General features: G+C 40.4%; 1 protein-coding gene across 3 annotated transcripts in view; it reads left to right on the top strand.

Annotated features, from left to right (window-relative positions):
* The first annotated feature begins 756 nt into the window (after positions 1-756).
* AMBRA1 (autophagy and beclin 1 regulator 1) overlaps positions 757-18,000 on the top strand; it is a 153,874-nt gene continuing 136,630 nt past the window's right edge. Inside the window, exons 1-6 of one of the 3 annotated variants that reach the window (XM_083462388.1) lie at positions 757-1,094; positions 5,007-5,081; positions 12,947-13,193; positions 13,666-13,724; positions 15,039-15,222; positions 15,906-16,078. In XM_083462388.1, the coding sequence (XP_083318514.1) occupies positions 13,059-13,193; positions 13,666-13,724; positions 15,039-15,222; positions 15,906-16,078 (551 nt within the window). In that variant the 5' untranslated portion in view covers positions 757-1,094; positions 5,007-5,081; positions 12,947-13,058. Of the gene's footprint in view, positions 1,095-5,006; positions 5,082-10,892; positions 10,977-12,946; positions 13,194-13,665; positions 13,725-15,038; positions 15,223-15,905; positions 16,079-18,000 lie in introns of those variants that run through there. The other 2 variants (XM_083462390.1, XM_083462389.1) reach the window with 2 other exon arrangements.

Below are 18,000 nucleotides of genomic sequence, written 5' to 3' on the forward strand. Positions count from 1 at the left end.
CGATAAGTAAGTCACAAATTAAATCGTTATAACAAAAGAAAAAACACTATGTAAAATCTCATAGAAAAAGTTTGTTCTACAGCACCATCTGGTGTTGCATGTTTATAACATTCAAAACACTGGTTTTTTTACTAATGTAGGTGAGTCATCAATGCCACCAGTTTTAACAGCAACCCTGTATATTTACTTCATAACGAGTCCTGGTGAGTTCATTGGGCTTATCCTAAGCCAACGGCCATACATATAAGGTGCATGGTTTTCCCCAAATCCTAGCACAAACTACGGGGAAAGCTTTCAATGTGTGGTGTGGATGTGAACCTTTTTTACTGCATGAAAGAGTGTGCGTTCAGTATAGAAAGTGGAATTGATAGTGTATGGGAAAATTTGGGAAATGTGGTTTGTTTTTTGGAAAAAAAATATCCAGTGCGCAGTCATGGTTTGCCAAATAAAGTTATACTGATTTATTTTTTTTAAGTCTTACAATAAAAATGTATTGGAGGCAGTGGTGGTTATTTATGGCTTTGATTTTGCGGGGGGGGGGGGGCGTGTAGCCATTTTTAAAGAATATGTGTTGTACTTTATGGAGGTCCCTGGCAGATGATTACCAAAGGGACGAGGGCAATGTGAAGGTGAACATCTCCCCTCCACGTATCCCTCGGCTAAGGGCTCGTTTCGAAGCAGACGATCTCAGAGCCCCGGAAGGAGGCGCCTCCTGACGCAGGCCTCCCCGTGGGCCCCGCCCTCTGCCTTTTTTCCCCGCCCTCCCGGTCGCGAGGACAGCGCCGATCCCGCTCTCTGCGCTCTATTCGTCAGCTCTGCTCCGCTTTTTGCGCCTGCCGTTCGATTGGCTCGGCACTCGGCATCTCCGCACTCGGCTGCTTAGGTGCTCGGCTAGGCGCCCTGGCCTTGGTAGTAACTCGGAGCAGCAGCAGCGGCGGCAGAAACTGCAGGGGGAGAGGCCGCCGTCGGATTTGGGTTGTCCCTCCCTGGACCAGGCCCCGACCAGCCCGGAGCGTGCCTCACGCCACCGCTCCGGTCCTCTCCGGGATTCGAGGGCGCCAGGCCTTGGCCAGCCCCCCCCTCCGCCGCCTCAGGTAGGCTCTGGGCCTAGAGGCTCCGGGCCTGGTTTCTCTCTAGGGGGGTTGCCGGGCTCCCTCAAGCCGGCGGGGAGAGAAACCCGGCGGGTGGGGCCGGCCGGGGAGTGGGGAGCCTGAGGCGAAGGGCGGGACGCGTTTCAGGAAGGGTCGCCTGGCGTCGAGTTCCTCCGCTCCACCCCGCCCACCACGGAGCCTCCTGCGGCCGCGTCTTTCTCGCGAGGAGGCTGCCTGGCTGTGGCCCTCGCGTCCTCGCTCGGAGAACCGGCCTGCCAGACTCCTGGCGGCCTTGGCCTTCCTTCCCGGGACCCGCAGAGCGAGGCTCTGAAGGCCCGCCCTGTGTTGTTTCCGGAGCCGTCGGTCTGAATACGGGGAGGCAGCGCTTCCTTAATTTAAAATACATTCGGTTCCCCTCCGCCCACGTAAACACTCGGCCGCACGGTTTTTTTCCCTTTTCAGGGATGCGAGGAGGAATTTTCGCAACGGGATGTCTGTTTTCCTGTGCGAATGTGGCTCCGAGCCTGCCCGCGCTTCCTTGAGAGTAAGGCCTGGTGGGCACGGGGACCACGACGGCTTAACGAGCACGAGATTGCAGGGAGAGTTGGCTGTTAGCTGGCTGGGGTCTCTCTGTACACGGGTCTTAATTAATTATTATTAATAATAATTAAATGTGAAGAGGGTTGTGAGGCTTTGCATGTAGAAGAAGGTATTTGTTTCGGAGAACTCAAGCCTGTTTTCCCCAATGTTTTTATAACTCCATCCAGCCATATATTTAACACCATAATTGGGATACAGTTGTTTTTTCCGGTCATCAGGATTTTACAGAATTGTGGACTAGTATATGTTGGTGTGTGTGTGTTCTGTACCATGAAATTGCTTATTAGTTTTTTAAGCTGTGTGTGTTTGGTATGCTTTAAGGATTTGAACTTTCAGTGTGTATTGCGAGGAGAGAGTATGGCAACTAAGAATAAGTGGGTTATGGAGATAGAAGACAGGTAGCTTGGAGAAGAGAGTGTGCTAAATAAAATACTGAAGCCCTACTTAGCTCCCCCCACCCCCCAATTCCAAGTTTTATTCGAAAATGGTTACTTTGCCCTCCCCCCCAACAAAACACATTGCAAGTTTGCAGGGAAGTACACTTAATTTTATATAAGTTAGTTTGATGCTTTCTGTCTGAAACATGGCTAAAATGAAAATGCCACTTTGGTTATACTGTGCAAAACTGGTTGTTGCAACTTCTATAAGCCATGAGCTGATCCAAAAAACGTCTTTCTGAGGAAAGTGACAACAGAGCATACGTTTTCATAAATCTTATTGGTTTTGCCTGTGCATAAACCTGTAGTATTTGAAATCTCAGTAGTTCATGCTCACCTGTCCTCCTGAGTTTTTCTGTAAATCTCAAAGTAAATTCCACAAGTGCCTTTCACATTTGATTCAGATTTTTAAATACTTAAACAAATTTCCTAACATGTCACCTATGTTTTCTTGCAGTTTGTATTAACTGCTTCTTAGATCCAGAAAATAATTTTTCATTTACTATTTTCTGGAAGCTTGTTAATATTTGAATACTGGCAGTATGTTATTCCTATCTCAGTTCTTAAAAGGCAGATCCCTTTAGTTTGTCTTAATATGACTTGCTTTCTAGACTGCTTATCACTTTTGTAATTTTTCTCTGAATCCTCTTCTGCCTATCATCATCTTTCTTTAACTGAGGTATCTGGGTAAACATAACACACTGAATGAAATTTCTCTGCTCAGCGTTGGGTAGTACAGAAAGAACTACAGTACTTAATACAAATCTAATGCAGATACAGATCTCAGGATGGCATTGCACTTTGGAGCTGCATCATTGCCTTCATTGCTCATTTCATTTGTTTACATTTTTCTCAGAAGTGTTATTGAGTATTGGCACATCTGCTTTTATAATTGTGTATTGGATGGGTCTCGTATAAACATTTTACCAGCTTGTTGAATTTTACTTGATTGTTAACTCCTCAGCTCTTCATTTTGAAACTATCTGGAGTTGTTTTGCTTTTCATCCAACATGTTTACTGTTACTCCCATTTGTGTTGTACTTCCAGATCTGAATGAATGGATAACTACTTCATCCAAGTATTTTTTTAAAAAAATAAACTTGATGTTGTCACCACTAAAATTATTTGGTGATATACCCTAAAACACACAAATGGTTTTGTATGATAAAACCAAGCAATAGGCAGAGGAAGAACCAGCAGAGCAAATATTTTAGGTCTAAAACTGATAAATAATTTGTTGTTGTTGTTGTTGTAAAACTGATAAATAATTTGTTGTTGTTGTTGTTATTATTATTATCTACCTTTTCATCAGATGGTCCCAAGGTGGCATACCACATTAAAAATAGATTAAAACAGATTGATGTTGCTAGTCCCCTTATAAAGCAAATGGAACTGAACTATAATTGCATTTTAATACAGTTTTAAAAAAATATTTGTCTGTATATGCACAGTTGTAAAAGTTAGAGGATTGAAATTTTTGAAGGGTGGCTATATAGCTGGCCTTCTAAGGGAAGCTGGGTGAGAAAACTTATGTTGAGCTTCCTTTAAGGATGAAATCTTGAAGGAAGTGCCACTGAATTCTGTAGGATTTACCTTACTTCTGTAGGAGTAACCTTACAGAGGAATGGAATGTTGCTTAATGAAGCTCCAGTAAGGCTGAATGGCCAAAAAGACTGGGTTGTTAAAAAAAGAAATTAAACAAAGACATATCTACAGTATTATAATCTTAACTTTGAAACATAGGCAGGTGTACAGATAGATTCAAAAGGGTGAGCAAAAAATCATTACAAAAAAGGTCATGGAAAGTTTTATTTAATGTGAAATTGTCAAATAGCACTATTGTGCTCTTGACTGAGTATTTATGAGAGACCCCTTTTTGCAGAGGTGACAGTATTGTGGAGTGCCTTGTTTAGGGTTTTCTACTGCTGCAGTCCTTCAGACTGGGGTGCCCAAACTTTTTTCAAAGAAGGCCGGATTTGATGAAGTGAACATGCATGAGGGCTGACCAAAGTGGTTGAGCTTTTTTATGATTTTACCCCAAGGTTGTTGAAGTTGTTTTTTAGGATTTGACCCCAAGAAATAAACTGCCACAGGGGCCGAATTAAACCAGCCAGGGGGTTAGATGAGCCCCCCCCCCCAACGGACTTTGGACATACTTGCTTTAGAACAGACCACACTAATGCAGTTTGAGTGTCATTAAACCATATTTTAAAACAGACAACGGCTGCATGTGTTGGTTTGTGCTGCACAAAATTTCCCCCAGTGCTCTTTCCCCATTTCTGCCATGTTGCAGATGAGATCAGCTGGCTTCTGTTTTGTCATATTTGAACCTGAGCTTATGGTTACTTCTCTTCAAACAAATCATGAATGCTAAATAAAGCCAAGAACAACTTTGGTTACAACTTTGGTTTGGAGAGAAGCAAACTGTGAGTCCGGGTTTGGACAACACAACAAGCTAAGCTCTCTGTCTTGTTTCATTTTCAATGCAACAGGAGCGGGGATGAATGCTGTGGACTCTTCTCAACAGTGTGCACCAGCACATTGCTCATTCACATTACAACATCATTAGTTTAAAATACGGTTTAGGGTGATGTGTAAACTGGGCCATTGTGTAGTATTACTGCAGTCTAACAATGTAATGTGTATATTACGTTGTATAATATATAGTTTTCACAAGGCCTTGTCTCTCAGAATGTTCTTTCTGAGCTGACAAGTTCCAGTCTGTGTTCTGTTGCCTTAACCCAACTCAGCAAACTGCTATTAAAAGTGTGCTTACTAGAATGATCGTTTTATTATCTATTTTTCATTTTGTCTTCGTCATTTTTGCCACTGTGAAGTATAACCCAAACTTACTTTCCCTCCTTCATGTCTTCTTCAGATTGTCATTCAGGAATGCACTAGTTCCAAACCTGCCAAGTTCTATCATCTGTGGATCTACTTTTCCTTTGTTTTGGTAAGAAAAATCTTAGAACTATTCTTTAATCTTTTATGTATTGAGTTGCATTGTAAGCAACTGGACAGTCTCATCAATTCACATTCAGTTAACATAAATTTTAGGCTTGAGAAACTCCATGGTAAGTATCCCCCTTGAGTATAGGAGCTGGCTTTTTCTGCATTCATTCTTTGTAGATTTTTAAAAAAGATTCTCCTTTTCTTAACCATGTGAGCATCAGCGTTCAGACTTAAAAAGAGATGCATTGTTTTTCGTGTTTTCTCTGTTGGCTTGAGCCTGACTTTAAGAACTTTCCTCCCTTTTAAAAAAAGTACTATATATAACTCATTTAACTTGAGTAGTCCCTACAATAAATAAATAAATAAAGAAAGAAAGAAAGAAAGAAAGAAAGCAGAATCAGTTCTTCAAATGTTGAAAAACTTATTTGGGGAGTAGGGGAGACAATTATTTGGCAACTGTGTGTGTGTGTGTGTGGGGGGGAGTTTAGTATCATTACCAAATCCTCGTGATTCAGCAAACTTCTATAGCAAATGGTAGGACCAAGTTTCCCCTGACTTTTGTCTCTGAGGAGAAGATGGCATTTCAGACTATAATGATGTAAATGTGCGTCCAAATGTGCATCCACAGCAGGAACATCTGGGCACATTTTAAAACTAGCCTTTGCTATTGCAACATTGATTTTCTCTCAGAAAACTCAAAATTGACCAGGCCTGCACTTAGCTGATAAGAGAAGACTTATTCTACTTCAGTTTGGTAGGAAATTGTTCCTCAAACTGAGAGTGCCAAACCACAGCAGAGACATTGCATGTGGTTCCACAGAAATAAAACTTGTCTATTATGACCTATTACATGGATACAGATGCATGGATTGTATGAACTGAAATGGGACAATTAGTTGCAGCCCTCCAGCTTTTTAATACAAAGGCTTTTGGAAAATACATTCTCATATGTGGTAATATGACTTTCCTCCCTTTTTCTCTAGAGTTGAGGCACTTGCAAGAAGTGGTACTGGAACTAACCTAACTCCCACTGTGCCAGAGGCTTTGATTGTTTTATTGTTCACTCATCTTTAGCATATGCTTCAACTGAAGTAGTGTCCACAGTTCAGAAACTATAATAAAACGTGGTTAAAACCAACCAATGTAACAAGATATTAAAGACATGTAAAGCAGCTGCTGAAAGTAAATTAGCTCAAGAACAGATCTACAGCTGCTGCTATTTTAGCCCATCAAAAGCACCTTCTTAAATATTCACTGCCTGTGAACAGTCATCAAAGTAGGGGCAAAAGAGACTATTGTTAGAAGGGTATTCCATAGACTGAATGGTACAGTGGAGAAGACCTGGATCCGTGCCTTTCTATTTCACATGTGTGTAAGAAGGGACATGAACAGAGTCTCCCCAGCAGGTTGGGAAATTAGAGATGGGGAGATATTTATGGAGGAAGAGACTTTCACTGGTATGTAGGATCCAAGCTGTACACTGCTTTAAAACTGAGAACCAGCACTTTAAATTGGGCCTGGAAGCAAATAGGCAGGTAGTGCAACTGATAAAACAGGAATAATATGTTCTTTATAAAGTGTACCCATCATAAGGTGAACGGTTGGCTCTTGCACCATCTGCATCTTTCAAACAGGAGGCCGTCCTGTGTAGAGTTCATGGCAGTAATCCAAATAGGTTACAAATGACAGAGGCTAGGTGCCAGTTTGAGAGGAGCAGCCAAAATTCCCTCAGATGTTACGAATAAAGTATATTAGGGAATTTGAACACTTGTGTGCACATACATACAGATATCTGCCATTTTGCTGCCTATTCTCAGTGCTGTGAACAGTTTATTAAAAAAATACTTTCTTTTCCACCTTTGGATCCAGAAGGATTTTCAAGGTGGCTTATATAAAATAATGGAGTATAATTGCGTTAGGGCTGCTTCTGTGCCTTGCAACATGTGCTGTTCTACAGGCAGTACTACAAGTTCTTCCAAAACAGTTTTCATTACTTCATTCTTTCCTTTCATCCTGCAGAATGCAGCTCCCATGTTTATATCTAGGGCAGCAAGATGGAATCATGTATAACCGATCCTAAAAACTGCACTGGTGGTTTGTGTTCCACTGGGCCTAATTCAAGGTATTCGTAATGGCTTGCAAAGTCTTCAATAGCTTAGAACTCAAACCTCCATTTCCTGCCAACTTGATCCTTAAGATTAGCAATGGAAGGCTATTGCAGCCCCCCATCAGGATTTGGGGAGCAAGGATCTGTAGAAGGGTCTTCTCCATAGTGGGACCTGAATTCTAGAATTACCCCCATAGGTATGCCTGTCACCCCCACTTTGGTTTTCAGACGTCAATTAAAGACATTTTAATTCATCTAGGCTTTTGTAGTTTAAATGTTTAACCCTTGGCAACAGTACTGGAACCAGTGTTTTAATGAGTTAATAATTGTTTTAGTGGTACATTTTTACTGTTTGTGTTGTGATGGATATATGTTTGTACATCACCCTGGGCTCCTTTGGAGGAATGATGACAAACAAACAAACAAACAAACAAACAAACAAACAAACAATAGAATGGCATCTCATTCTCATGGTTGGCAAGTGATTGGTCCTTTGTCTGGTTTCATGCTTATTATTCCCTTTCCCAGGACTCTAGGACTTGTTGCTGAGCAGGGGCAGAGAGGGAAGATCCAAGTGCAGCAGCTGTACATTGGGTCATCCACTAAGCAATAGTAGTTGGTCCTGTAACTTTTCTCAGTACAGTGGTACCTCGGGCTACAAACACTTTGAGTTACAGACTCCACTAACTCAGAAATAGTACCTCAACTTTACCTCAGGATGAGAACAGAAATCGCGCGGTGGCAGCGGGAGGCCCCATTAGTTAAAGTGGTATCTCAGGTTAAGAATGGTTTCAGGTTAAGAACGGACCTCTGGAATGAATTAAGTTCGTAACCAGAGGTACCACTGTATACTTTTAGACTTGCATTTCTTTGAAACGCTGCTAATTATTTTCATACAAAATGCCATTGATGCACAATTTCACTGTTCAGATGCTTTTGCAGGTTACAATTCATTCATTCATTTGGAGTATTTACACCCCACCTACTAACCGAAGGAAGCGACTTACAGTGTATTTAAAATATAGCAAAATAGGCAAGAGTTACCAGACAGGCAAAAGTGTTACCACATTCCCCCACCCCCAAATGTCCCTGCTACTACTTGGTTTTTGAAAATTTGGGCTAGAGCAGATCTAATGTTGGTTAATAAGAAAAAGGTCCAGTTCAGAGTTTTGAGGTGCACACCTCTGTTCATCACTGTAAATTAATGGTTACTTTCTGCTTACTATCTCTAGAGCCATTTACTGTTCATGTTCTTATTGTCTTGTACTTTTATTACTGAAGAGCTATAGGACTCTAAATTTGATTTGCTTTCATTAGCTAATCCAGTTGCTCACAGAATGTTGTAAGACGTCTTTGAGGAAAACAAGAAAGGAGATGCTGTTGCAATCTGTGTGAAACTACTGGGACCTGTTTTGGCTATTGGTGGTTTATGCTAATACTGGCCTGCTGCTGTGGACCTTAAAACAGTGGGTTATAGCTTCAAAATAACAAATGAACTTCATTGCATTAAAGAGTTATGGCAAGAAGCATGTTCTGATGAGGGAATTAAGTTATGCATGGCAGGAAAATGAAATGTTGCTGGAATTTTATTGTTTAAAATTTGCAGTTTCTTCCATTTGGTTGAGTGAAATTGAGGTTCTCATCCTCTTATTTAACTGTAGAGGACCTTGGTGGGCACAATTGCCTTGGAAGTACCAACTGCTAGCAGGGGACAACTGGCCTTCATCATGGGGCTGAGTGAGTTCCAGCTGCTCACCTCTACTACTATGCCTCAAAGGACCTGCTGCCTGGCAACTGCCAGCAAGAAAATACTGCTTCCCTCATGGAATGAGCAAGAGCCAGCTGCTCGGCCATGCTCCTTTGCCTCAAGATTTTAGTGAGGGCTGTTCCTGGTATGACACCATGGAAGAGCAAGGATGCAAGCAGAAAATGCTGCCTAAATAATTCTGGTTCCATGCAGTTACTGTGTAGTTTTTATTTCTGTAAGCCACTTTGAGAGCATCTCAGGGAGCATCTTGGGATTATATAATGGGGATTGAAGTATGGTGGTACCTCAGGTTACAGACGCTTCAGGTTACAGACTCCTCTAATCCAGAAATAGTACCTCGGGTAAAGAAATTTGCTTCAGGATGAGAACAGAAATTGTGCGGTGGCGGCGTGGCAGGCCCCATTAGCTAAAGTGGTACCTCAGGTTAAGAACAGTTTCAGGTTAAGAACGGATCTCCAGAATGAATTAAGTTCTTAATCCGAGGTACCACTGTATTCTAAATAATAGTAAATATGGATAGGGATCTTCACTCTCTCTTGTAATGTGATGATTTATTCTCTTTTTTTTTTTTTTAATGCATTTTTATTGAAGTTATACACAAAAAACAGATATATATGAAAATACAGAGAAAAAATTGTGTGTCTTTCTTTTTTCGGATGTGTGGTTTTTCTTTTTTTTCTTTTTTTTTCTTTGTAATTTTTTCTCTGTGATGATTTATTCTCTGTTATTAGGGGACATTTGGTCTGCTTCTCCCTGTGTTCTAAAAGTGGCTATAAGAATAAAAGGACAACTTTTCAGTAGGAATTTTGCAGCTTGTGGGGCAGCTTTTGATTTTTATGGCAAGGATTTTTTGGGTACAGTAAATGCTGTCAGGGAGTGTGGAGGTTAGCAATTTCTCAGTGCAATACTGCCTTGCCAAGTCATCCTTGTTCTGGTGTCCCCCCCCCCCTTATAGCCATTTAGATAGCTGATGAATGCTGTATTGTGACCAGTGTCTTGGATTTAACCATGTGTAAATTGCCACTTTTGACCTGATACTAATATGGATACTACAATATGCTCTGAGATACGGATGTCTGAAACGAGTGCAACACAATTCTAAACACATTTACTGAGAGGTAAGCCTCATTACCCTCAATGACTCATACTTCCTATTAAATATGGTTAGAATTGCAGCCATGCCACCCATGCCAGTGTTTTTGGTTGATTGTTCAGATTTCATGTTGGTTTTGCTCTTTCTGTGTTGAACAAGTTCATGGATTACATGAAACAAATGAAGTAGAAAGACATCGGATTTAAGTTTTGAAATAGGGATAGCCAATGTGGTGCTCTCCAGATGTTCTGGGCTCCAGTTCCCATTGGCCTCAGCCAGCATGGCCAATGGTCAAGGTTGATGAAAGTATAGTTCAAAAACAAATGGAGGGCATCACATTCACTACCCATGTCTATTAGTGAAAGAGGCTTGGATTAGTCAATAATTACAGCAAAAGATATTAAGATTACTGATTGCTGAATGTTTCCTGCAGAGCAGGGGGGTAGCTAACATGGTTCTCTCCAGATGTTGTGAACTGCAACTCTCCATTGTTTCTCACCTTTGGGCATGCTAGCTGGGACTAATGGCAGTTGTAGTCCACAACATATGGAGGGCACCATCTTGGTTACCACAGCTGTAGATGATACTTTGTGTGTTTGGTATCCCTAAACCTTTTGTTGCTGTTTCTGATTCATTGTATGCTTTGTGATACTCTCGGTTTACAGCAACATTGATTTCCCCTTTCCTACCTTTGTTCACTAAATAAATGTGGGCTGATTGGCTAAGTTGCACATGAAGAGCATTGGAAACATGCATGATATGAATTGGAGTCTTATGCTCTCGAGCCAAGGCTCTTCCATGTGCTTCTGTTAACTTATCCTTAATTTGTATTACCTGTTCCCAGGTGTGTGGAAGCCTTGATTTGCACCATCAAAAGCCTGGAGGAAAAGGAAAGTGTTTACTTGGTGCCAAAAGTATGTCAATAAAGGTATCAAATGGACCTTACTTAGAGATCAGGGCAGGGCTCATTATGTGGTTGGATGGATTATTTTGGGTTCCAGGCAAGACATCCATGAGCTGAGGCACTTTGGATTTTTTTCAAGTTCTTCCAAGTATTAAGTATTAAGTACTGGGGTGCTCCATGACATCCCATGCTTCTTCCTCAGAGGAGGTCTCTGGTGTTTTTGTTGGCAACTGGCACCTGCATTCATTTATTCTGCTCTTGATTAAACAGGCTTTCACACAATTGCTAGAACTATTCTGTATGTACCTGGAGTTGAAAGCAGTAGAAACACTTTTCCAAAATCTGATAAACATTAGCAGGTAGATATCTAGCATTCTTTCAGAATATTGATGAGTGAAACCAATGTATAATAGTGATGAGATATCCCTTGGAATGTCCAGGGCACACTCTCATGCCAGATCAGATTCCCAAAGGGGTTGATGTATGTGTATTTGCTTTTGAAGTGGAAAGAAAAAGTGTGAGTGACTCCAACTTCTTCCTATTATGGAACAAGTGTGAAGGGGGAGTTTTCTCTGTTCCCAATTTGCACAAGGAATAGAAACAGGACATGAGGAAGTGCAGTTGTAAATGGTTGAGGGTAGAATGAACACATTAATCTTCTGCATAATGGTATTTGTATTTTCTTTGTAAAAGGTTTACTTAGATTAAATCTTAAAGATGACTGGCTTTACCCATGTGACCATACAGTTGCATAATTCTTTTAAAAATTAAAAACATCAGTGTTTGAAACAAATTAAACCTAGGTGTTCCGCCCATTCCGAGCACCATCACCCCCGGGGCCAGTCATAAAGGAAGAAAGAAAAACCACTCTCAGATTGCACTCAGAATGGATTATGAAAGTTAATCAAATGTATGCACATTAACTTTATGTAAACTTGATTTATTACACTGGTGAGCAAAGCAATTCCTCAAGAAAATTCCCTTGAGAACTCTCTCTGTTAACTTTCCTTAGTAAGGAAAGTTTCTTTTCTTGCAATTGATTAAAAATATCTGTCTTGGTAAGCAGCTGTTGTCTTGGGTCAGCAGTCTGGAAGTTGTTCTCAATAAAGTAAAATTTGTAATGAGAACTCCCCAGTTTCATATTATGCTTGTTACTTTGTAGTATTTGATGAGGCCAGCTTTCGTAAATCCAGTTGATAGTGTGCTTGACCTGGAAATATATTCAGATCCAACTTGGTGGTGTATTTGCTATGTGATTTGGGTTAGGTCACTTTATTCAGCCTGTGACATAACTCATATGGTGAGTTTTATGATGACAGGACGTGATTTAGCAGCATTACAGTGGTACCTTGAGTTACATACAGTTCAGGTTACATACGCTTCAGGTTACAGTCTCCGCTAACCCAGAAATAGTACCTCGAGTTAAAAACTTTGCTTCAGGATGAGAACCGAAATTGTGCTCCGACGGCGCGGTGGCAGCAGGAGGCCCCATTAGCTAAAGTGGTGCTTCAGGTTAAGAACAGTTTCAGGTTAAGAACGGACCTCCGAAATGAATTAAGTACTTAACCAGAGGTACCACTGTAAATGTAATCTGTTTATGTTCTATCTTTCTCAAAAATATTTTTTTTAAAGCTGAAACTGTCTTGACTGGAAAATACTTTTATTCTAAATACTACAAAATACATTTGAAAATGAAATTGCCACAAATCAATTCTTATGAAGAGTTATTTTAAAAAAGTTTGACAAGAGTATCCATGTAGTGTTAGATTTGGCATGAAAATGCTGGACCTGGGCCCATCATTCTGCAACCTGAGGAAGATCTGTCGTGAATGTGCTGCAATTACAGTGGTCTCTCTTGAGAATCTGATGATGACAATAGTAATGCTGTGTTGGTGGGGATGGAATGTTAACAATTACAGAGAGAGATACCAATTTGTATTGACCTCTTGGAAACTTCTGACTTGGGTTCCTTGAAATATATCTTCACTATCTAGATTTCCATGAGGACAGCCTTGCAAGGAGTGGATGGCACTTGTGTAGATTTTTGGCACTCGTGATCTGGTGTCTCTCGGTGACTCATTCCCCTGCACTGAGACAGTAAAAGCCATGAAGGTTGTACCAGAGAAGAATGCTGTTCGAATCCTTTGGGGCCGAGAACGGGGCACGCAAGCTTTGGGAGCACAGCGTCTTCTGCAGGAGTTGGTAGAAGACAAAACCCGTTGGATGAAATGGGAGGGCAAGGTAAAGCTCCTTATGACACACAAGTCAACTGAACTTAGGAAGCTGCCTTGCACAAAATCAGAACATTGGTTCAAGTAGCTCAGCATTATCTACACTGACAATACTTAAGGGTTCCCTTTGTGGGTCTTACACAGTCCTACCTGCACATACAGTGATCTAGGATAGTTTGGCATACAAAGCAAGTTCTTAACCATGGAGCTTCAGGCTGTGTATGACACTTCTGCCTGTCGGTAATTTGAGTTATATATACTTCTTAGGTTTCTGAATTTGAATTAAATATTTTTATCTGGTATGTGCCAGATTCAGAATAAATGGATAGAACCTTTTAAAATTTTTATAACCCTTTGATACTCCTGGAACAATTGTGCAAAAGTATCATTTCTTCTATCAAACTTCACACGAGGGAGGGGTACTGGTATACTTCACTGATACTTTGAGCTCAGAAAATGTTTTGTGCTCTTTTGACTTTCAGAAGGTTGAGTTGCCAGACAGTCCACGCTCCACCTTTCTACTGGCATTCAGTCCAGACAGGTACACATCTATGTATATATTTTCTGTTCTCTTTTTATTTATTTATTTTATGTTCCCTTTTATTTGTTAGAAAGATTTGTGAAGAGAAATGTTCCTCAGCATACCTGTGAGAGCTTCCAATGAGTCTTCCAGCTTCGCTATACCAAGTGCTGCTCACTCTTTTGATTATTTGAAACTACTTGTGTACATGGAATACTCTTTTCAAACTATGATAATGACAGAATCTAGACTTGCAAGGAACTTGGTAGCAGGAGATGTTCATATAAACTGGTGAAATGCTTGTTGTGTTGGTTGGTTCAGGGACCCTACAGGGAAGGTGCTAAGTCCTTGAGAGCCCTGTGGAGGTTTTGTCCCTACTGTGGTAGTATCAATTTTCCTTTAGTGAATACAACTTTTGCTCCTCCACCCTCTCAAATGTCATTGTAGTCCGCTTCCTTTTTGTTTCATAGAACAGTATGCAAGGCAGAGCCAATGAAAACTTATTCCATCCCTGTTTGCATAGCCACCTCATATTTTGTTTTAATTGGTCACCCTAGAGCAGGGGTAACCAACATGGTGTCCTTGAGGTTGTTCCTATTATCCCAGACTATCAGCTATTCTGGTTGAGACTAATGATAGTTTGGAGTCCATGAGCATTTGGAGAGCATTACATTGATTACCCTTTTTCTAGAGTGTGACAGATGAGAACCAGGAATTGGCTTTCATATACAAGAGAGCTTAGGGCCTGGCCACTGTCCAAATGTACCACAAGCAAGATTGTTGCAGTGCATATCAGAAAGAAGTGATGTTTGAAAATTGGGAGTGACTCACCCTGTAGGGATGGTATGGTATAGATATTAAGGTGGAAAGCACAATTTGGAGAACCTATCATTTTATGAGCATTTGACCAGTTAAAAAATATAGCTGAGTTTACTACTCTACTATTCTTGAGTAATGGTTAAGTCTTTTTGGAGTATTTACTATATTAGAATGACAAAAATGTACTTTAATTATTAACAGGTAACTATTCTCTTACTTGTTAATCTTGGAAATATAATTATTAACTTTTAACAATCTTACGTAAGCTTTCTAAAACTCAAGTATGTGTGCTGTGAGGCTGGTTAGATTGAAGTATCATTGACTTATTTTTAGAAAGTTGGTCTTGGAGCTGTGATGTCTTGGTGGTTTGGGTGTTGGGCTTGACAGGCAATGAGGCATATCTGTACAGGTTCATATTTTTCTCTCCTCTGTTTCTGCATCCAAAATTGCTTGCTAAACAACCTTCTCTTCCCATCCTCCCTCCCCTTCTTTTATGTTGCTTTTTAATTTCCCCAGGACCCTTATAGCTTCTACTCATGTGAATCACAATATTTACATCACTGAGGTGAAAACGGGCAAATGTGTTCACTCTCTAGTTGGGCATCGACGCACACCATGGTGTGTAACCTTTCATCCTACCATTCCAGGGCTTATTGCTTCAGGGTGCCTTGATGGAGAGGTTAGAATCTGGGATTTGCACGTAAGTTCCTTTTAATGCTCTTTACCTCACTCTATACCAGGCTAATCCATGCATTGCCACACTGGTGTGGGACCTTCTTCACTGTAGCATTTTCTCATATTATTCTGGTAATAGGGATGAACCCAAATACATGGTTCCATCCCTCCAAATATCACCTGTTTACCTTACCGTTATGGATTTGTTTTATTTTCTGATCATGAAATGCCAACTCTGCCAGTTGAGAGCCTTATTGGCAGGCTGTAGCAGAAATCTTGTGCTAGTTAATGATAAAGCCTTTGGATGACCTATAATTATTTCTGCAAACATTTCAGTGAAAGATTACTGTAGGTTTCAAGAATTAAAAAATGCTTTCTCTAAGTAGTACTGTAGTGTGTCATGACCTTTATCCATACTAATGTTGAAGGGCTGAAATGTTTCTACATAATCAAATTCTTTTAATTACTCTGGAACATTCAGTGAGTCTCAGACAGCCTATACAAACAGTATATAATGATTTTCCTGTAATTAGTGAGACAACGCTCTTTAAAATTTGGCTTTGCAGTTGGGGGGGGGTGGTGATATAAAACGGAAGCACATGCGATGATGCTTGTGATATAAATCTAGGTCACCATATAGTGTATATGGGATCCTGTTTGGAATTACTGTGTTTCAATACCATTGACCATAGATTGGTTTGCTCCCAGGGTGGAAGTGAGAGCTGGTTTACAGATAGCAACAATGCCATAGCATCTTTGGCTTTCCATCCAACGGCCCAGCTCCTGCTAATTGCAACAGCCAATGAGATCCACTTCTGGGACTGGAGTCGCAGGGAGCCTTTTGCAGTTGTGAAAACAGCCAGTGAAATGGAGAGAGTCCGGTGAGTAATCCTTCTGCATGAGTGTATCCAGTTGAAGACGAAGATAAGAGGGAGCAATCTGTAGGAGAAATCCTCAAGATAATTGCTTGGGACATAGTTTTAGCCAGAAATGAAAAAAAAACAAAACCCTATGACACTGGAGACAGCTTGGAAAACTCTTAATTGCACCCCAGGGTTCACTAGTAAACCAGAAGATGAAAGTACGGACTTGAAGGCACACAGTGTGGTTTAACTGCTCAAGTCAAGTAGGCCTGGCCCTATAGACTGCAATCATATTTATTTATCTGCTTACTGTGTTTCTAATTCTAAGAAGTAGCATTAAAATAATAAGCTCAAAACAGATAATTATGGCCATAGAAATACCACCTTAAAAAGTAAGGATAAAAGATAAGATTTTAAAGGCCTGTGAGAATAAAAACATCTTCACCAATTTTGAAAAGCATTCCACAAGCAAGGGGCCACTATCCTGGCTTCCTACCTTTCTTTAGCTTGTGGGGGCACACAATGATAAGAGGTCATTGTTGGGTACATGTGGGAAAAGAGGATCCTTTGGATACTGTGGTCCCAAGCTTATGAAGGGCTTTAAAAGTCAGAACCTGGAATTGAATTGGAACTGGATTTGGACTGGGAGTCAGCGAAGATGATTAAGTCCTTGTGTAATACAATCATAGTTAGTACTCTTTCAGCCATATTCTGTACTGATGGCAGTTTCCAGCAAGCCTTCAAAGGTAGCACCACATATAATGTATTACAATAATCTATAAGGAAAATTGTATAAGCTAACTCTGATGTTACAGGACAAGTATTAGAGTATTCTGCTGCTGTGATTTGATACGGTTTTAATTGATGGTTTTGTGTTTTTAGCTGCCATGTGCTCTTGTTATAGGAAGGCTTGGAGTATACACATGATGGACAAAAGCAAATATTTTTCCAGACAAATAGTGGGACAAACTTGGCACTTTTTATAAAACCTGCCATAGAATAACCCTGGTAGTTGCTATTACCAATGCATTTATTATGGAGCAGCAAGAGACTAGTTATCCAGAGTTTTACTTGAGCAGAGAAATGTGTCATTTTTTACAGTCTCACCTGTTACAGTTTTTCATTGTGTAGGTACATTTTTCATACAACTGTAGCATTTCATTAGTACTGTTACCAGGCAATTGGGCAGTAATATGGGATTCATTGAATGTTTTACTTAGAATCATGTAGGACAGAGATTGCTAGAATTATTGTTAGAATGTATACCAGAGCATGAATATCTGTTTAAAATCCAGACATGGGAAGGCATTTTCCAGTTGTTACTACTATTTCAGGATCTCTTGGTAGTCAGAGCTAGCTTAGCCCAACTTTTATATCTCAGGCAGACAGTGTCAGATTGCATCACGCGACTTGTTCATGCAGCCTATAAAGTTAACAGAAAATAACTGAAGATGGATAGAAGCAGCTCTGTGCTATTAGAGAGAGGGGGCTTATGAGGGAGTGCAAAATGATGCAGACAGGTGAACATGTGGTTGCTCTTTTGGAGGCTGCTACTGTGGGTTGTCTTAACAAAGGACAAGTTCTAGGCATTCTAAGTAAGGTCAATGTTAGATTTCCCCACTAGTTTCTTGTTAACTATAAAGGATAGTGGTGCTTAGCCTTTGTTGAGCAGGAAGAAAAATAGATTAATGACTCATTAGAGGAAGAGAAGCTAATTGTCCTATCTGTTTTGAAGTTTTGGTAGTGAGAAATGGCAGTTAGGAATAAAAGGTAGCCATGAAGTAAGTAAGTAATTTGTTTGTTTGTTTGTTTACGTAAATTTGTATACCAACCTTTATCCATAGACCTCAGGGCGTTCCTGGAAAGCTTATGGAAGGGAAGGTTAATTCTTTGCTAATATACTAAACATTATATACAGGAAACATGAGATTATAATGACA

This window comes from Podarcis liolepis, assembly GCF_965112155.1.
Source record: "Podarcis liolepis genome assembly, chromosome: 1".
NCBI classification, from domain to species: Eukaryota; Metazoa; Chordata; class Lepidosauria; order Squamata; family Lacertidae; genus Podarcis; species Podarcis liolepis.